Raw genomic sequence first — 19012 nt, forward strand, 5'->3', positions numbered from 1 at the left:
ATGATAACCTTATTGGAATGTTTGGGACAAGGCAAGTTCCAGCAGTTGGTGTGAGTCTCGGTATTGAGAGGGTGTTTACGATATTGGAAGAGCTTCACAAGGAGGTATAAACTTTGGGACTTTGATATGTGTTTATGCTTTTGACATGTTTTGTTTTGTCTTGTAAATAATGACACTAGTGGAACTCTGGCACAAAGCAGGTGGTTCGATCAACAGAGACACAAGTGCTGGTTAGCGTCATGGTGGAAAATGAGCTAGCTGAAGCTGCAGAGTTGGTAAATCAGCTTTGGGATGCTAATATAAAAGCAGAGTTCCTTGTGAACAAAAGACAAGAAAAGCATTTCAAGCTGGCCAGGGAATCTGGAATTCCTTGGATGGTGATTTAGGGACAAAAAGAACTCAAAGGCGGTGTTGTTAGATTGAAGAATATTGTTACAGGGAGTGAAGAACGAGTTTCCAGAGTTAGTTTTGTCGACAGACTGATGAAAAGCTTCTCATGCACTTGAAAGCCATATCGTTTGATCCATTATGTATTTCAGATATAAGATACAAAACATCTTCTTTATGCTCACAAAGCCTCTTATTAACTTTATTATGAGACTGATTTATTTTTGCAGTAAATGAAACTGATCACTACATATACATATAGATGGTAAACAACACATAAAAGATAAGATTCTTGATTCTTCAAGCCGCGGTGGGAGGATCTGCGAGTACAAACTTCTCAAACTCTTCCCTACTTCTCCCATCCGGATTCTTCTTCCATTCCATAAACTTCTTTGACGCCTCTATGAATTTCTCCATATGAAGCTGCTTCCATTCCTACCAAACAAACCCACACACAACATTTCACCAAAACCATTAAGCAATATAACCTTAAAACAACACCTTATTAACTTTTGATGAAGCAAGAAGTTTGGTTTCAACCTCAAAATCCCATTCCCCATACATATCAGGATCATCCTTGTTTGCCCATACATATGTTTCCACATCCATCTTCTTACAAGTGTCCTGAATCCAAAATCAAGAATTAAAAAAAACAAAAAAAACTTAAATCTTTAAGCAATATTCTCAAGATCATCAAAGGAAACACAATTACAAGTGGAAACTTACAGTCAAAACAACTTGGGCAGTCTTCCTCACATAATCATCTCCTTCAATCATATCTAAATTCTCTAACTGAGCATCTGTTAATCCAGTTAATATCTGCATACCAAAACATCAAAACCATTTTCTTCAAGTTTTGTGATCAAAAGCCCTCAGTTCTTGAAAAAGAAGGAGATGAAAAATCATAAACCTTTCCATTGATTACTCCATTCTCACAAGGAGATATACATGGATGCAAACGACCTTTGAGTCTATACAAGTGACTGCACAAAACCCATAAATCAGATTTTAACCAATCTTGGAGAAAACAAAGAAAGATTAGAATCGGAGAAGGTTGACGTACTAGCCGTGGAGTTGAGCGGAGACGATGATCGGAGTGCACTCGAGGATAAGACCTACGACGGCTGGTTCTTGGAAACTGCCGTAGACGAAGACGTTGTGCGATGGCGATTGATCGGAGCTAGTCATCTTTCTGATTTCACTTAGTTTGTTTGAAACAGAGGAAGATGGTAGCTGAATGAGTTTACTTAGGTAGTGTCGTACTTTTATATTCTCTTGACTAAAGCCAACCTTACTTGAGTTTTGTCTTAATGTCTTAATGACATAAGCCTAACTTTTTGACTCTTTTGTCATAAAAGAAATTCATAAAATTCTACAAATTCAAGATAGTTAAACTCATAAAATTCTCCTAGAAAAAATCTGTACGGTTACCTAACACTGAAGTTTGAAAATTAAACAAAAATAGACTTATAAAATTGTTTAAAACTTCCATTTGATTATTATTTGTCAAAATTGACAAAATTGAAGATGATAACAATTTTTTTTTCACTTTATTTACGAAATTCTATATTTTCTATAATAGAGGAATTTTTAAAAAAAAAATTGATGACTTACACCACTTTGTTTCAACAATATTTCTTTGTTTGTCACTTTTTCTTTGTAAATAATTGATTTTTTAAATATCATTAATAATGATGTTTAAAGCTTTACAAAAGAGTGACACTTACAGAAGAGCAACCTTGGCAAAAAGAAAGATAAAAACAAAGTTACAATAGAGTTGAAAATTTTTTGAGACTAAACAAATTCAGAAAAGCAATAGCCAATTAATTTTTGCATGTTTATTTTTTTTTTTCATTTTGGTCCTGTGGAATAGCGAAAATTCTGTATTTCTCTTTCTCATAGTATTATAAATAAAATTTAAATCATATGTCTCTACAATATAGATATTTAACATATATACATCCCACAAACTATGAAGAATTTGCACAAGTGGTGTTGTCGTTGGGACAAATAAACTTGTACTTCATTTAATCCCTGAAACGTTTTCGCTCTTTTTACACTAGACTTAAAAAATGTATCAATCGTTGGAAATTACGTGAACAAAGATGCTCAGTTTAATTGTATACTTTATTCCAACCAACAGACAAATTAGTTCATGACTATTTAAGTAGATGTAATTAATGAGACAATAAAAGGCATTGTGATTTGTCTGAGTACAGTATAACACTAAACACAAAAATGCTTTTATCTCAATTGACATTTAGGAAATGATAATACAACACCATGCTTTCATACAACAATGTTCACAAACAAATATATAAGATACACATATTCTTTGTGCTCCCAACTAACAAAGCCTCTTATTGTCTTTTGTAATGAGACTGATATATTTGCAGTAAATGAGAGTAGTTGCTACATATCTAGTAGATGGGAAACAAAAATACACATAAGATGAGATAAAAGTCACACAAATTCTTCAAGCCGAAGCCGAAGGATCTGCCTATACAAACTTCTCAAACTCTTCTCTACTTCTCCCATCCGGATTCTTCTTCCATTCCATGAACTTCTTGGAAGCCTCTATGAATTTCTCCATATGAAGCCGCTTCCATTCCTACCAAACAAACCCATTATGCAATAAAGCTATATAAAAATCATTAAATTTTGATGAAGCAAGTTGTAAAAAGAACCTCAAAATCCCATTCTCCATACATGTCAGGATCATCCTTGTTTGCCCATACACATGTTTTCGCATTCATCTTTTCACAAGTGTCCTAAATCAAATCAGGAATTAAAAAAAAAAAAAATTAAAATCTTTAAGCAATCTCAAGATCATCATATAGTAACACAATTCCAAGGATGATTAAAGTAGCTAGAAACTTACAGTCAAAACAACTTCAACAGTCTTCGTCACATAATCATCTCCTTCAATCATACCTAAATTCTCTAAGTGAGCATCTGTTAATCCAGTTAGTATCTACAACAAAACATCAAAACCATTTTTTCAGGTGTTGTGATCTAAAATCCCAATTTCTTGACTCAAACCCTTAAGTTCTTGTAAAAGAAGGAGATGAAAAATAAAAAACCTTTCCGTTGACTACACCATTCTCACAAGGAGATATGCATGGATGCAAACGACCCTTGAGTCTATACAAGTGACTGCCAAAAACTCCATAAATCAGATTTTAACAATCCTTGAAGAAACTTGAAGTAAACAAAGGAAGATAAGAACCGGAGAAAGGTTGACGTACTAGCCGTGGAGTTGAGCGGAGACGATGATCGGAGTGCATTCAAGGATCAGACCTACGACGGCTGGTTCTTGGAAACTGCCGTAGACAAAGACGTTGTGCGATGGAGATTGATCGGAGCTAGTCATCATTTATGATTTCACTGTGGGATATTGAGTTTATTTGTTTGAAATAGTGGGAAGATGATAGATGAATGAGTTACTTAGTTACTTAGTTAATTAGAATGGTATTTTATAAATCATTCTCTTGGNTATGAATTTCTCCATATGAAGCCGCTTCCATTCCTACCAAACAAACCCATTATGCAATAAAGCTATATAAAAATCATTAAATTTTGATGAAGCAAGTTGTAAAAAGAACCTCAAAATCCCATTCTCCATACATGTCAGGATCATCCTTGTTTGCCCATACACATGTTTTCGCATTCATCTTTTCACAAGTGTCCTAAATCAAATCAGGAATTAAAAAAAAAAAAAATTAAAATCTTTAAGCAATCTCAAGATCATCATATAGTAACACAATTCCAAGGATGATTAAAGTAGCTAGAAACTTACAGTCAAAACAACTTCAACAGTCTTCGTCACATAATCATCTCCTTCAATCATACCTAAATTCTCTAAGTGAGCATCTGTTAATCCAGTTAGTATCTACAACAAAACATCAAAACCATTTTTTCAGGTGTTGTGATCTAAAATCCCAATTTCTTGACTCAAACCCTTAAGTTCTTGTAAAAGAAGGAGATGAAAAATAAAAAACCTTTCCGTTGACTACACCATTCTCACAAGGAGATATGCATGGATGCAAACGACCCTTGAGTCTATACAAGTGACTGCCAAAAACTCCATAAATCAGATTTTAACAATCCTTGAAGAAACTTGAAGTAAACAAAGGAAGATAAGAACCGGAGAAAGGTTGACGTACTAGCCGTGGAGTTGAGCGGAGACGATGATCGGAGTGCATTCAAGGATCAGACCTACGACGGCTGGTTCTTGGAAACTGCCGTAGACAAAGACGTTGTGCGATGGAGATTGATCGGAGCTAGTCATCATTTATGATTTCACTGTGGGATATTGAGTTTATTTGTTTGAAATAGTGGGAAGATGATAGATGAATGAGTTACTTAGTTACTTAGTTAATTAGAATGGTATTTTATAAATCATTCTCTTGGAACTGATTCGACTTGTTCACTAATTTTTGGCCAACCTTACTTGACTTTTCTCTTAATGTTAAAGCCTACCTTCTTAGACTATTTTCTTGGCATCCTCTACAAACAAACTACTACCATTTTTTTCTTACAAATTTACCATTTATCTCTAAAAATTACAAATGAAATCTACAAATTCAAAGATATACAAATTTTCCATTCATCTCTTAAAGTTATTCTATAAAAAAAAACTGTACAGTTTACCTATGTTAAATTCTCAAAACTAGAAAGATAGATTTCAAACTATTCAGACTTGGATTTGATATTTTTTTGCCAAAATTTTAGAAACTTGACAATGATAACAAAATATATTATAACATATTACTTTTGCTTTCCGAGATTAATCTATATTTTATAGAATAGTTGAATAAAAAATTGTAGAAGAAATTTACGACTTAGACTTTTCTTTTTCTAATTTTTTAAAAATTTGTATAGATATTTTTTAATCCCTCAAATATTTTTCAAAAATGGTCACCAACATGAGCCACCAAGCTGGATGAGTGCATCTATGAAGTAAATAGGAGGGGCATATGTTTTTGGTGTTGTTGGAACTATTAATTAGATGAGTTGGTTTATATCTCTGTAAACTATTTAGTGGAGTGCTCCATGCCCATTTGCTAATATTTCCTCTTTCGTTTCTACAATTTTTCTTGCATGTTTTTTCCTTTACAAAACATTGGTTACAATTTCTTTTAATTTCATTAGTGGAATAGTGAAAATTCTTATTTATTATTTATTTTTTTTTTTCAAAAATTATTTCGTTAATCTTTTATATATATTTTTGATCACCCTGTTTATTCGTATTAAAAAATTTTAAAAATCATTTGTATTATATAAATTGGTGGAGGAGTTTGGTTTAGTTTAGGCATGCTTCCGTTAATTTGGATCAAACTGTTCAATTAAATTGATTAATATCGGTTTTTACAAAAATTTACCAAAATTATCCAAATAAATACTTGGTTTGGTTCGGTTTGATTCTCGAATATTTTCCTTTTGGTTACGTGTGTTATGATCCTTAGTCCTTACAAATATTTTGTTTGACTGGATTATCGTTTGGTTTAGTTACCGATTTAGAAAAATTTCAATGTATTTTGGTTTGAAAATTTTTAGAAAAGAAAACAAAAAAAAAAAAATTCCGGTAACCATCTGTTCAGTTGAACAAATAAATCATACTGATCGAATCAGCTATAAGAACCAACCCCCTAACCAAAATGACGAACTTTGAAAATTTAGGTTCGGCTAATAGTGGCGTGCCTAGTCTGTTTAAACTTTGAAGCATCACATAATAATAATATGAGATAAATTAAATGGGACATGTCGAACTATTTAACTTAATCAATATCTACATAAACTATTCTAACCAATCTGATCACTAACGCATTTGTTCTCCTTGATTCACTTAGCAAAAGCTCAATCTTGTATCTCAAGTTAGCTAGGGGAATGCAAACTTACCATTTATCTCAGAATACTATAACAATCATATTTAGTTTTTATACACTTCCAATTATTTCTCTGATAGCAATGTAAGTACCTAAAACTCCAACGAAAACACTCAACACCACCATTCCAAACAACATTATAGTCTCAAACCCAATCTTCTTGTAATTTCCAGAGATCTTCAAGTAACACAAACAAGGCAGAAGTATGGAAACCGTAACGCTCAGTAACGCTCCAACCAGCGACATCATGTAACCGAAAAAGGGAAGTGTCTCGGCGATGAAGACGCTACTTACTATGAAAAACGTGCTGATCAGGAGATGTAAGTATGTCTTTTTGTCGTAACTCGAAGGAAACCAATCTTTTACGGTGTTCACCGTTGGTGTGATCATCAATGCGTATTTGGCTACAGGGTTTACTAGTGTTGTGTATATAGCCACCTTCGAACTCGTCTTATGAACTGGAAGATTCAGTGTTATTTGTGATAATGTTTGTGATCCATACATTAAATAGCCCAATACCGCCATTGAGGTGTATCCTATGGTGCATAATATAAAACATACAACTAGGACCTGCAGGCCAAAAATAAAAAATAATAGTGAAATTAAAGGACCATGCCCAAATTTTATTCAAACAAACTAGATTAGCTAAATCAAGGAATGTAATTAAAACTTATTATTTAATTGCTATTAAATATGAAGAAGATACATATAAATATACTAAGATATCTACTGTAGATGAAATAAACCATATCAAAATGTAGATGAAATTATGCAAGTGGTCATGGATTTGTTGTTTAATAAAAGTGGTTGGTTAGTGTAGAAACGACTTACATTGTTGAACTGATGTTTGCTTTTCATAGAAGAATACAAAGTGGGCAGAACTGGATGCGCACCATAGCAAAAAGCATATAAGCTCAAAGCTGTAGGGATCCCACTCCAATTAATCAACTTTCCCTTTTGATGAAACCCACTTCCATCAAATGCTCCAACCCACGATATTGATCCAAGAGTCACAGTCGTAGCTAAAACCCCACTCATAGAAACATAAGACAAGACGCTTAGATTATCCCACCATAGAGTCGGCATGATAACGAGTGCGACAGTGGCCATGAACGCTTGTTTGCCATTCAATCTCAATCCGATCATTTCTATGTTAAATCCGGGGAAAAGATTGTGAAGATTGTCTCCTTCGAGGATCAAGAAACCTGTGGTGACTAGATAGAGTTCTAGGTGCATGAAGAGTGACACAATGATTCTCCCTGGTCTACCAAATGCACGTTCTCCAATGTCGGGATATGTTTTGATGTTGCGGTCCGCGTTCATACATTTTGTAATGAGCAAGGATGTGTAGAAGGCGGTTGCGGCTAGGAGTAACAGAAGTGAAAGACTCAACCATCCTCCACGAGCAAGTGAATATGGTACCGATAATATTCCAATTCCTAATGCAATAAGTAATATTAACAAATTATTATGTCACAATGACAACGAAACAAAATAAGTGAAAAATTGGATCGAACCAAATAGGAGAAAATTAACCTGAAAGAGCATTGAGTGCGTTGAAACATGTCTTAAAGAAGGAGGAAGATCCGACGTTGTCACGTTGTCTTTCGCCGTTATCTTCTTCCATTGCTAATGAAGTCTAATAAGAAAAAATGAAGAACTATAATCATCAAAGTAATTCTATTTTTGTTTCTAACTTCTTAAGAGCAAATGTATTGGAGATAATAATATACAGTACATCTTTATGTAAAGGAAAAAAAAAAAAGAGAGTAGATTTTGCGAGAAAGAAGATAGAAAGAAATACAATATGGTTGAGTAATTTAAAGCGAAAGCAAGAGAAGCGTGGTTTATTGATCATTTGATTGTGACTAGAACACAACAAAAATATTGATAACTTTGCTTAGTTTATTACTTCTCAAAAAACATGGAACCAAACTCTAAATTGGTTACCTAAAGAAAATCAAAATTTGGTTATAATCTCAAATTTTTAAGGTTTGGTTACACATAGATAAACATGAAATATTTTGATATCTCTAAAGGTAAGCTCTAGAAAAACTAAAATATAATGTACCTTGAAATTTGTTAGAGAATTAAGAACCAAATTCAGAAACCAAAACCTTTACTAAGATAGTAAAAAAAGCAAAATAGAGCTAAAGCCCCTGAAGAAAAAATATATTCTCTTCCCTCGGATAAATCCCTAAACTCTAGGATGAAGTTCACAAACAAGGTTCAACACTATTTATAAGCAAAAATAATCCAAAAAAAAAAACAGTGGAAACTCTAATGGACTAAGACCATAAAAAATAAAACAAACTTGAGTTCTCTTGAGGAATTGGTGGTGAGAACTATTTGAGTATTGAGATCAAGAAAGAGGAATGAGTGGAATCACACACATTTGCAAGTAAGAGGAAACTTTTCGGTGTTTAGTTTTTAAAGTGATGATGAAAAAATGTCCTATACGTTAGGGATTCAATGCCAACTAATTATATCTTTAGCCTTTTCCATCTTTTGTTAATAAAAACACAAAGATAATCGTCTGGATATTATATCAAAATCAAGAAAGAATTCATATAATTTAAACCATCAACGCTTAAATTTAAAATCTAAATCATACACCTTAAACCTATATTGTAGACTCTAACCTCAGCCTAAACTTTTAACACTAAAACATTAACTTTATTTCCTGGATTTGGAAAAGACTCAGCCTACGTTAGTAATTTAGATATTTTCTTTAAGATTTGTATTTTTTCCCTAATCATCCCAACTAAATTGCTACCGCAAAAATTATGAGTTTAGATATAAAAAAAAGTTGAAAATTAGAGGACTACGCATGGACAAAAACTTCAAAAGCTTTTGTGGTGTATCAAAGAAATATTGAGAATAAAAGAGATCGAACCGGAGAAAAATAAGGAGAGCCGACGAGCTTGATGAACCGTCAGAAATCACACGAACTTGCACTAATCTGTGTAGTTGATCAAGTCACAAATCAGTCATCAAAGGAAATTAGTGATTAAAAGAGTGTTTTTGGTTTAGTGAAAAAAAGAGTCACCTAGAATTTTGGTGGATATTTAAGAGTTTGTTTGGGAATATGCATAATATTTGGGATTCTGGTAGAATTGTTTTTACATAAAATAAATGTATTTACTTCTTCTATAAATGAAAGCGTTTTTTTTTTAAGAAGTTTGACCAAAGAATAAATAAAAAAGGATCTTTTAGAATATGTTAAGCAATTAAATAGTAGCATGAAATAGAGCACTAGACGAAGTGATATCCTTGTCAATATATAGATCAAATTATGAAATGGAGTGAGAGACAAATATATTGTATAGCTTACAACAACAACAAAGAAGAAGAACTCAAAACTGTCATTGAAAGAAGTGAGGTTTTTTAGGCTTGAAAAATGAGACAACAGCTTGAGAGACCTCTTGTGGTTTTGTATATAATCTATAATTTATGTGCATTTAAGTGTGTCATGGCTTATCTCCAGTCGATAAAAGGCTCGCAAAACCTTGTGAGAGACTTCGCTCGATTGCACATGGAGACTTGGATGAACATCTTGGACTGTTGTTGGTTTTCATTCGTTTCAGGTTTGACGAAAAAGAAGAGTTTCGGGTTTCTGATATGTCTTCATCTTCATCTTCTTCGTCATTGTTATTAGATATTTTTCTCTTTAAACCTGGAATGTTTCTTAAACCCGTGTGGGGGACACGGTAATCTTTGTGATACTCATCTAAAACAAGAAGAGAAGAATATAATAAGACTATGTCACTATGTCAAAAAAACTTTACAATCTCAGATTATAGAAACCACACAACCTTCTTGATAGAGGCATGATTCAAAGTCTGTGTCACCACATTTGCAGAACAAGCTAGCGTCCTTATTCGGTCCTAAAATGCTGCGAACCAACAACAACAGGATTGAGTCTCATTGTTTAAAGTTTAGAGTAAAAAGGTGTTCAGGCCAAAAGCTTTTTTTGTTCGAACCTGTACATATGCTCGACAAAGTCATCTATTAAGACAGGCCATGCACCTGAGTGAAACAAATACCATAAGATGAATCAAACACAAACAAATAATTACACACATGTTGTAAGAATTCTAACAATTTGTACCTTCAGAGTCATATCCTTCTAGATTCTCATGTACACAACGACTAAACGCCAAGACTTGTTGCCATGTATCTTCTGAAATATTGTGCCGTTGATTTTTCTACAAGTTACAATCATCATCTTCGTGTTAGATATACAAACACAAAGAAGAGCCATATGGTGAAAACACTTGTTGTTTATAAAGTACCTCAATAAAGTCACACCAGCGGTTAAGTAACCTAAATCTTCCAGCCAAAACCAGTTTCCATGCGGTGATAGCTCTACTTATAGCTGGAACGACATTAAAACAAGTTTAAGTATCATCTCCGTTGGCTATTGCACCCAAAGCAATGATTTGAAACGGACGAACGCTCTTACTTGTATTCTTTTGTCCATTCTCTCGGCACATAAAGAAAACAAAATCATAAAAGCAGGTAAACTCGTTAAAGTCCACCTACAAAGAAGACATATAAAAAAAGTTCAGATTCACAATCCAGCTGATTCAAAAGCCGAAAATTAAAGAAACTAACAGAGAGCCAAAAAAAAAACTTGCCATTAAGTCTAGCCGTGACATCAACTTGAACAACTCATCAAAAATGGAGTTTCTGCCGAAGAAGAATGCAACGGTAAAACAAGCAAGCGAACACGAAATTAGCTCAAAAAAGCACTAATCTTTTGCTTAACCCTGAAGATATTGAATTGTATACCCTCACAGCCACCATACCTTGCTTGAAACTTATTCTCTACTAGATATAACAGCTGAGTTAACGCTTCTCTAGATGAGTTAGTAGTTCTCTGTGATTCCTCGCCATCTTCTGGTTTATTATAATCACAAAACTGCTGACCTGATCTAATGTCTGATCAAATCCCACCAAGAATTAAGACCCACAATAAGTAACAAACTTTATCTTGATATAAAAACCCTAGTTAAGTACCAAACCATAGATACAACTCAAAAAGATTCAATTTTTATCCAATAGCAATGTAAAGGTAACTCAGACAACACTATGTGGGCAGTTAAAAAGATCAATCCTTTATATGATGAATCAAAGAATTCACAAAACCCCAAATCCATAGATGAGAGAATTAACAACAGATCGAAGAAGAAGAATAAAGTTAAAGACTTTACCACAAAATCTGCGATAAATCTCGAAAATATCGAATCGACCCGAAACAGGGGAAGAATCCATGAGTTTGGTCTCAAGCTCGAAGCTTTCGATCGAAATAATAGATCAGGAAACGTATAAAACAAACCCAGACCAAGAAATCGAAGTTGGCAAATCCCAAAAGCAAAGTGTTCATAAAAATTATGGAAAATGTTAATTTTTTGTTTATTTTCTGAATTAGCCGATAGAATAGAGAGTCTCTCTCCGGTGGGAGATTTGTGCATGTTTTCTGAACAAATACTTAGTTTAGAGACCCAAAACTCAAGGCCCATTTACAAGTCAAAATCTATATAAATATTTTACAATTCAATTTCATGTGTAAAAATATTTTAGAGCTGAGATAAAGTAACCCGAACAGAGATTTTGGTTGTTCAGTTCGGTTTGAGTTATTAGTCATTAATTGATTAGCAAATCAGTGAAATTTTAGGTCGATAAACTGAGAACTTCGGTTAGTTTGTTTCGGTTCTCGATTAACCAAAATTATTATTTTTCGCTTTGTTTGAATAAGCAGATTGAACCACAATTAGACCGGTTTTACAAACAAAATTAAACTAGATTTTGTTAATAAATAAATCGAACCAAATTACCCAAATTTAACCAAAATAATCAAAATTAATCCAAAATAATCGTAAACCTCTTTCTCTAGTGCACTCATCGAAAATTACACGAATCGGTTGCTCGGTTAGTTTTTCATGTCATCCTTTGCGCGCAGATAGAGTGTTAGGCTACAAAACATTTTACACTAACATGTTCACCTTCTTACTCTCCACCTTTTCAACATCTGAATTGTTTTACCATCACTCTGAATTTCTAATACCAAGTAAGAATCATAAGCTTATGTATTCTCTTTGATTACCTCTTTACAAAGATGATTCAAGAACCTTAACTTAACCCTAAACCTATAATAATGTATCACAAAGTAAAAGGTCTAACAAGTAACAAGCCAATAGATAATCCTTTATACTATAATTCACAAGTCACCTAGCCAATTAAATTTTGCCACATCAGATTTTAGTTTTTTTTTATTTAAACAAATTAAACATTTATCACACAACTAACAAAAATCGTCGAGCAAAAGAAAAAAAAGCAAAAAGAAAAAAAAAACTGTTGTTTTTCTCCCACTAATATCTCCACGTTCAAAGTGATTTTACAACTGATTCCACTTCTATTTAAATCATAATGCAGTTTATTTTATCTCTAATCCTCTCTTTTCCATCGTTTTTTTTTGTTGATCATCTAAACTACATCTCATGTGTACTCCTCTCCTCTCCATTCTTTTTTTTTCCTGGTTCTCATCTAAACTACAGTTAACATTTTGAGACAGGTAAATGTTTAAACTTTTGTTCCTATTCATAGAATTCCTCTTCAACTTATATTAATTATGATTTTTATATATTCATCAGTTGGATTGAGATACAAAAACATTTAATTTTGTTTTTAAAAATATATTCCAGAAAATTATATAATGATAGCTCATATATATACTGGTACTACCTATACCTCTACTATATTTTTTTTATTCATGTAAATATTATAACAAAATTCTGCACCTACAACAGATGTACTAATTTGATGATTGTTATTTTTTCACATTTATCTAACTATCATTTTTACGATGTCTTCTGTTAAGGGAGTGCTATAGGGCCAATTCAAGATCAACAGCAAGTGTACGTTCATGGTTATCCTTTATCATATATTTTTTTTTTTTACTTTTTCTAATGTTAATACGATTCTGTCATGTTTAAATTTTCACTATCAAATTGAATTTTCAAGTTTTAAATGCTTAATGTTTATAGATTTGCTAATTTTTTCGCATGTACAAAGTATTGATCATTTACTATGAACATGAAAAAAGGTGTATTACTTTTAGGCTGCGTAATTTTGAGACCATCTCATAATTGAAATAATATATTAATTTCTCACAAATTAATAAGTAGTTTTATATTATTATTATCTGATCACAAATAATAATTTCGTGCATATGCACGGGACAAATACTAGTATTATATAATTTTATAGCTGATTTATGTTTTTATAATACTCTAACTGATCATGCATTCGCCGGGAAAGCACAAAAAATATATCCAAACCGTGTTTGTAATAAACTAACTAGGTTCTAACCTGCGGATAACCGCAGACTAAATTTTTTTAAAAAAAATTGTAATAATTTATTTTGTTATTATGTTATTTATTAGTTTTTAAAATATAAGTTGTTAAAAACAGAACTGATATAGATTTTATTTGATTAGATTTTTGATAAAAAATTAATCCGTTCTGGTCAAAATTGTTCATAAAATTTGTAGTTGTAGATTTTATTAAATTAGATTTTTTAAAATCTTAGCTGTTGAATTTTTAATAATTTTTTTTCAAGTACGAATTAGTTTAGATTCGAATAGATTTTATTTACTTTTGTATATTTTTTTTAATTTTGTACATTTTATTTGATTTGATCTTTTTTGTTTATTAATAATTAATAAAGATTAATTAGTTAATTAAACTTTTCTACTGGCAAGTGAATGTAATTTTTTACACATTTTAAGGTTAGTTTCATATTTGTATTTCCCAATTAATATAGTAGGATAATATGCCAAATTTTGTCACTTATTATTACATTCATGGTTCAAAGTTCTTGTAACAAAAATAATGTTGGGTATATCATTATCGACTCTTCGCATCTATTTTTTTTTCCTACGTAATTAATAAACGGTTATGTAAAATCAAATTCGAAACGAAATTTGTCAATCTTGGTCTGAATAAGCAATCAAGATTGAATGTTCGATTATGGTCATGATTGGTAACAACTATTACTTTTGGCTGTAGAAACTTTGACTTTAAAATTTTAGCTGCAGAGATTTTGGTTGTAGATGCTTTGACTGTAAAAACTTTAACTATTAAAATCTGATTGTTTACTAGCAACTTTTAAATTTGTAGCTGTTTTTAAATTATTATTATATATTAATAATACAATTTAATAAATATAAATTATGCCAGAATTAAATTTATATACCAATTTAATAACAACAATAAATTTTATTAATGATAAATTAAAATTTTTAAAAATGTAAGTCAATCAAATATGTGATTTTTTGTTTGAAAATTCTGTTTTTTCTTTTGTTTTTGGTGATTGATTTCACTGATATTAATTGTTTTGTATGTTTTTTTTTAATTGAGTAGTTATATGAGTAGTCAAAAATCCATTAAATATGTAGAATGTAGAATGTTTTGAGGGCCTCGACCAACTAAAGCTGTGGAATACTTAAAAGAGGGTTCAAATAGTTAATTAGAATTCACAGTTAATTAAATAGTTAATTTGAATACGTAAAAGAGGATTCAAATAGTTAATTAGAATACGTAAAGGAGGATTCAAATAGTTAATTAGGATGTAAAACTATTATTAAACCACCTCGTGCATAAGCATGAATTGAGAATGTTAATGCCATGCTGGTGCATGTTACACCCACATTGATGTATATATATGATAAAAAGAAATGGTATTTCATGCATCAAAACCAAGTCGTGTTTGCTGCCATAATTCTAACTACTGTAAGTCCTTCTTTCTTAATTTTATAGAAACAAAAAAAGTTTTAAATGTGGATATTTTGTATTTTCAATGCAAATTTTAACATTTTTTCTTCTAATTATACCATATTTATTAGAATTAAAAATAAATAAATTAGTTAGTTTTGAAACATAAAATAAGAGTTTAACCTCATACATCTAATTTTTTTGCCATCTAATTTTATGGTAATGAACTTGCAATATTATTATATTATTAGTGAAAACAATCAAAAAACAGTCGAAATAATGAAAAACATTTCTCAGGAAGTTCCAAAAGGGAGACAAGATGAGAACATTATTAGAGATTATTTAACCTGTAACAGCTCTTTACCTACAGTTTCCTCTCTTTTTAGTGCAACAGAAGTTCCTCCCTCTAGCTTCCCATGCTTATCATCAGTTTCAGACTTTGTCTTAATTTCAGCAAAGAATAAACAACGAAAGTGAAATCAATTGATAAAAAACGGAAATTATTATTAATTCTTATAAATTCATTCACCAAATCAAATATGGAAAAGTTATGAAAAAAAGAAGAACAGGGTAATAAAGTCATAACCCTAAAAACCAACAATTAAACAAAAAAAGTTAGGGTTTTGGAGGAGCAGCTGGTTCCTCAAAAGCCCAAGAGTTCTCCCTGCGAACTTGTTCTTCTTCTTCTGGTGTGAAATCGTTTTTGATATTAAAGATCTCACGAACCTCCTCTGGCGTCATGTCTTTGATGTGATCTGCAACGTTCTGACAAGTGAGATCAAGAAAGCCTTTGACGTTGAGATAGTTAGCAGCGAGAATGAGTTGGAAGACTGTCGCCAGATCTCTATCCTTGAGAAACTCTGCTTCCCATTCCTTGATCTTCGCGGCTTCCTCTTCAGACATTGAATCATCTTCCTTCTTCTCCTTGTCTTCCTTGCTGATCTCTTCTTCAGCATCTACAACATTGACGTGTGTTTTGCAATAATCGAGGGATATAACTATAACCAACATGCTCCGCTCACGCTCTTCCTCGGATGGTGTCCTTTTGGCAATCCAATTTTGAGTATATACGGCCGATACAATCAGGGAGTGGCATTAATTGTTTATTGTGCATCTGTTTGCTTTCCTTACGTCTCCTAAATTATAATTTCTCCGACCACGAAGACAACCCTCGTCTTCTTACTTATGATATTTTCTCAAAGAGATTGGACTTAGGATTAGAAGAATATCTTGTAATACAAGCTATGGTTTTATGTTTATGTTTAACTTAGCCTAGTCAATTATCTAGGTAAGGAATTAGTAACGCTATTAAAGAGACCCTAAAATTTGATCACACACTTGAGAAGCAGAAACATATATAAGTCATTCACTAAATTAAATCATATATGAANAAAAAAAAAAAAAAAAAAAAGCTAAACTAGAAGCTAGGGTTTTTTGGATCTTTAAAAGCCCAAGAGTGTTCCTTGTGAATCCCTTCTTCTTCTTCGGGTGTGTAAGCTAAAAGATTTCTCGAACTTCCTCTACTCTCTTTTCTACGATATAATCTGCAACGGCCTGGCAAGTGAGATCAAGAAGATACCGTCACACTTTGAGATAGTCAGCAGCAATAAGGAGGCTGACGGTCTTATCAGCATCAGGATTCTTCATGAACACTTCGTCCCAATCCTTGAGCTTCGTCTTCGCATCCTCAGTTGCTACATGAACATCATCGACATGTCTCTTGCAATACTCGATAACCATGGCGAGGATCATTCCTGTAACTTTTTGAAGCGGGATTTCGTTAGTAGCACAGTCGTCTTCGATCATTTGCCTTACGGTCTGCATTTTTCTCGCCACCACTTCCTCAACTTCGAAAGACTCGCCATCAGAGCTTGTCAACACAATCTTTTTCGAAGACATTGTTTACCTTGAATGAGAGATGGTTTTTGGATGTCTATATTTATAAATCTAAGAGTCGGTCAATTCTGCAATAATCCTTTTCACAAATAGACTTGGGGAACCCTTTTTCAAAAAAAACAATAGAATTGGGGAAATTAATATGTTATTTCCTTGTCTCACAAAAAAAAAAACGCAAATTCTTATTTTAAAAAACGTTTCCTAAAATATATTCCAGAATTTTTTTAGAAATTTACTAATAGTCTTCTATTTCTTAATTTAAGGAAAAAGTGTTAAATGTGGCCCTCTCGCTAAAGATGGATTTTGTGAGGACTATACTCATTGTTGGTTATATATGAATATCATAGTTGAACAAAATAAGCCATGCAATGGTTCATAACTGTGAAACAAGACAATTTCCAATGTGTCACACAATATTGTAAATTTCAATCCATTTTTGTGCAAAACTGTTTGTCAGTGCCGGCGATAGGGAGGTGCAAGGTGTGCATTTTCACAGGGACACTCTAGATTAACATAAAAAGTAGTGTATTTTGAAATCCAAAAATAATTTTCAAAAAAAAAATATATGTAATTAAAGCCCATTTTTCAAAAATTGAAAAAGGGACCATAACAATTTTTGCGATTTTTACACCGGTCCTACTCTTTGTGGATGAGATTGTTAATCTTGGGGATGGGGATTTCATTTTCGTATTGAAATTATATTGAAAGGTAACCTACGAAAGATTCTTAAAGTCGTGATAATTCTAGGATGAACAATAATTGTAATTTTGTTTTTAAATGAGGACCAGACCCGACGATTGGCAAGTGCAACAAGTGCATTTGCACAGGGACCCATAATTAAGTTCCAATTTTTATAAGATTTAAATATGAAAATAATTAATTATTCTGAAATTAGATAGAAATCTATATCTAAAAGGCACTAAAATTATATTTGTAAGTTTTCTTTTAAAACTAATAATTAAGAAACAAATAATTAGGCCCAAATAATGGTGATGCAAGATGAGTTCCTTTTTTTGTTCTATCGTTTGGTAAAAAATAGGATTTTTTTTCTTATTATTGCACCTGGTCATGCGGTTGATTGAGCCGGGCCTGATGAGGACCTATATATCTTGTTAAACCTCGTCAAAAGTTGTTATGTCGTATCTCTTTTATGCACCTAAAAAAAAATCTGGCAGAAAAAGCAGAACAAAAAAATAAAAATAAAAAATACTTTTGGTGATATCATTCACTTATGAATGTTTGTTAACATACATAGGAGCTTTCAATCTATATTAAGTTTTACAAACTTATTCCTTGCATAGGCCGGTCGATATATCTATGGCTAGCCCATACAGTTTTTGGTTTTTTATATACAAAAAAACTATAATTATTAGCTAAATGTGGTTAATATATGGCATTTTATTGCTGATTTTCAAGTGAGTTCTTGTAGCTTTGCATTTGAGTTTAGTTTGCCACCATCTTGCCGGAGGCAGAAGAAGATGTTGAAGACGACGTCTTTGTCTCGCTCTGAGCTGCAGTCTCAACAAATTGGGTAGTGACTTGTTCCCACTTGGTGATTGTCTGCTTAATCTGCATTTGTTGTGCTGGTGTGCATGTCAAAGACCCTTCTGTCTTTCCTTTGTTCTGACTCACAATTTGACTGTGGATAGTTTCTAACTCTTGGAGAGTCTTCATCACTTCTCCCTGGTAAGTTTCCATAGACTGTTTAACCTGTCAACATAGCACAAGAGAAAGAAAAAACGTTACGAAAATGGACTTTGATATTGTGAATCATAAGATAAGACAATGTCTTGTTCCCGCACCTCAGCTGATTTGCTTTCAATTCTTGACCGAATAAACGCCATGGCACCAGACACTTTTCCCGCAGCAGATTTAATCCTAGTAAACAAATCTTTTCCTTCTTTGACGGGAGCAATCATTGTACCCTTGAGTTGCTCGAAGAAGGCTTTGTATTCTTCCTTCTGCGGGCACTTCTTTTCGAGGTTCATTATGAATGATGAGACTTGTTTGGAAGTCTCAGCCTCGACTTGTTCCACATTTACGGTGCTGCTCTGACTAGTTTC

General features: G+C 32.5%; 6 protein-coding genes and 1 pseudogene across 8 annotated transcripts in view; 1 reads left to right on the forward strand and 6 right to left on the reverse strand.

The window, feature by feature from the left end:
- Positions 1 to 506, forward strand: part of LOC104698752 — a 2908-nt pseudogene extending 2402 nt beyond the window's left edge.
- LOC104790536 (protein AIG2 A-like) lies at positions 498 to 1656 on the reverse strand. The gene is made up of 5 exons (XM_010516309.2): positions 1451 to 1656; positions 1298 to 1370; positions 1114 to 1206; positions 928 to 1011; positions 498 to 822 (listed from the first exon to the last, which is right to left on the reverse strand). Exons 1-5 carry the CDS (start codon positions 1573 to 1575, stop codon positions 688 to 690), a joined length of 510 nt encoding a protein of 169 aa, XP_010514611.1. The 5' UTR covers positions 1576 to 1656; the 3' UTR covers positions 498 to 687.
- LOC104790535 (protein AIG2 A) lies at positions 2615 to 4776 on the reverse strand. 2 transcript variants are annotated; one of them, XM_019246684.1, is made up of 5 exons: positions 4554 to 4776; positions 4389 to 4461; positions 4187 to 4279; positions 3993 to 4076; positions 2615 to 2998 (listed from the first exon to the last, which is right to left on the reverse strand). In XM_019246684.1, exons 1-5 carry the CDS (start codon positions 4679 to 4681, stop codon positions 2888 to 2890), a joined length of 489 nt encoding a protein of 162 aa, XP_019102229.1. In that variant the 5' UTR covers positions 4682 to 4776; the 3' UTR covers positions 2615 to 2887. The 2 variants fall into 2 exon arrangements, with proteins under 2 accessions (XP_019102229.1, XP_010514610.1); XM_010516308.2 differs by lacking the exons at positions 3993 to 4076; positions 4187 to 4279; positions 4389 to 4461; positions 4554 to 4776 and adding exons at positions 3075 to 3158; positions 3269 to 3361; positions 3471 to 3543; positions 3636 to 3850.
- LOC104790538 (vacuolar amino acid transporter 1-like) lies at positions 6270 to 8686 on the reverse strand. 2 transcript variants are annotated; one of them, XM_010516312.2, is made up of 4 exons: positions 8590 to 8686; positions 7812 to 7914; positions 7107 to 7714; positions 6270 to 6845 (listed from the first exon to the last, which is right to left on the reverse strand). In XM_010516312.2, the coding sequence occupies exons 2-4, from the start codon at positions 7900 to 7902 to the stop codon at positions 6327 to 6329; spliced, it is 1218 nt and encodes a 405-aa protein (XP_010514614.1). In that variant the 5' UTR covers positions 7903 to 7914; positions 8590 to 8686; the 3' UTR covers positions 6270 to 6326. The 2 variants fall into 2 exon arrangements, with proteins under 2 accessions (XP_010514614.1, XP_010514613.1); XM_010516311.2 differs by lacking the exon at positions 8590 to 8686 and adding an exon at positions 8347 to 8576.
- Positions 9532 to 11741, reverse strand: LOC104790539 (DCN1-like protein 2). The gene is made up of 9 exons (XM_010516313.2): positions 11492 to 11741; positions 11087 to 11219; positions 10916 to 10967; positions 10741 to 10816; positions 10571 to 10653; positions 10387 to 10483; positions 10259 to 10304; positions 10091 to 10170; positions 9532 to 10005 (listed from the first exon to the last, which is right to left on the reverse strand). The coding sequence occupies exons 1-9, from the start codon at positions 11550 to 11552 to the stop codon at positions 9746 to 9748; spliced, it is 888 nt and encodes a 295-aa protein (XP_010514615.1). The 5' UTR covers positions 11553 to 11741; the 3' UTR covers positions 9532 to 9745.
- On the reverse strand, positions 15669 to 16965 carry LOC104698754 (SKP1-like protein 14). Its single transcript, XM_010414151.2, has 2 exons — positions 16758 to 16965; positions 15669 to 15977 (listed from the first exon to the last, which is right to left on the reverse strand). The coding sequence occupies exons 1-2, from the start codon at positions 16950 to 16952 to the stop codon at positions 15669 to 15671; spliced, it is 504 nt and encodes a 167-aa protein (XP_010412453.2). The 5' UTR covers positions 16953 to 16965.
- Positions 18148 to 19012, reverse strand: part of LOC104698757 — a 2393-nt gene continuing 1528 nt past the window's right edge. Inside the window, exons 3-4 of the mRNA XM_019246687.1 lie at positions 18752 to 19012; positions 18148 to 18659 (exon numbers count right to left, since the gene is read on the reverse strand). The exon at positions 18752 to 19012 is cut by the window's right edge and continues 25 nt beyond it. Coding sequence (XP_019102232.1) covers positions 18393 to 18659; positions 18752 to 19012 — 528 coding nt within the window. The 3' untranslated portion in view covers positions 18148 to 18392. The remainder of the gene's footprint in view (positions 18660 to 18751) is intronic.

This window comes from Camelina sativa, chromosome 6, assembly GCF_000633955.1.
Source record: "Camelina sativa cultivar DH55 chromosome 6, Cs, whole genome shotgun sequence".
Classification (NCBI taxonomy): Eukaryota; Viridiplantae; Streptophyta; class Magnoliopsida; order Brassicales; family Brassicaceae; genus Camelina; species Camelina sativa.

Coding starts and splice junctions, on each gene's coding strand:
- LOC104790538 (XM_010516312.2), bottom strand. CDS start 7,902: ATGGAAGAAGATAACGGCGAAAGACAACGTGACAACGTCGGATCTTCC. Junction 7,715..7,811: donor CGCACTCAATGCTCTTTCAG/GTTAATTTTCTC, acceptor TTATTGCATTAG/GAATTGGAATATTATCGGTA. Junction 6,846..7,106: donor GCAAACATCAGTTCAACAAT/GTAAGTCGTTTC, acceptor TTTGGCCTGCAG/GTCCTAGTTGTATGTTTTAT.
- LOC104790535 (XM_019246684.1), bottom strand. CDS start 4,681: ATGATGACTAGCTCCGATCAATCTCCATCGCACAACGTCTTTGTCTAC. Junction 4,077..4,186: donor CTGTTGAAGTTGTTTTGACT/GTAAGTTTCTAG, acceptor GATTTGATTTAG/GACACTTGTGAAAAGATGAA. Junction 2,999..3,992: donor ATGGAGAATGGGATTTTGAG/GTTCTTTTTACA, acceptor TTTGTTTGGTAG/GAATGGAAGCGGCTTCATAT.
- LOC104698754 (XM_010414151.2), bottom strand. CDS start 16,952: ATGTCTTCGAAAAAGATTGTGTTGACAAGCTCTGATGGCGAGTCTTTC. Junction 15,978..16,757: donor GCAAGAGACATGTCGATGAT/GTTCATGTAGCA, acceptor AAGGAAGACAAG/GAGAAGAAGGAAGATGATTC.
- LOC104790539 (XM_010516313.2), bottom strand. CDS start 11,552: ATGGATTCTTCCCCTGTTTCGGGTCGATTCGATATTTTCGAGATTTAT. Junction 10,305..10,386: donor AGAAGGATATGACTCTGAAG/GTACAAATTGTT, acceptor TGTTTCACTCAG/GTGCATGGCCTGTCTTAATA. Junction 10,006..10,090: donor ATCATGCCTCTATCAAGAAG/GTTGTGTGGTTT, acceptor TTCTTGTTTTAG/ATGAGTATCACAAAGATTAC.
- LOC104790536 (XM_010516309.2), bottom strand. CDS start 1,575: ATGACTAGCTCCGATCAATCGCCATCGCACAACGTCTTCGTCTACGGC. Junction 1,371..1,450: donor TCCGCTCAACTCCACGGCTA/GTACGTCAACCT, acceptor GGTTTTGTGCAG/TCACTTGTATAGACTCAAAG. Junction 1,207..1,297: donor ATGGAGTAATCAATGGAAAG/GTTTATGATTTT, acceptor TTTGGTATGCAG/ATATTAACTGGATTAACAGA.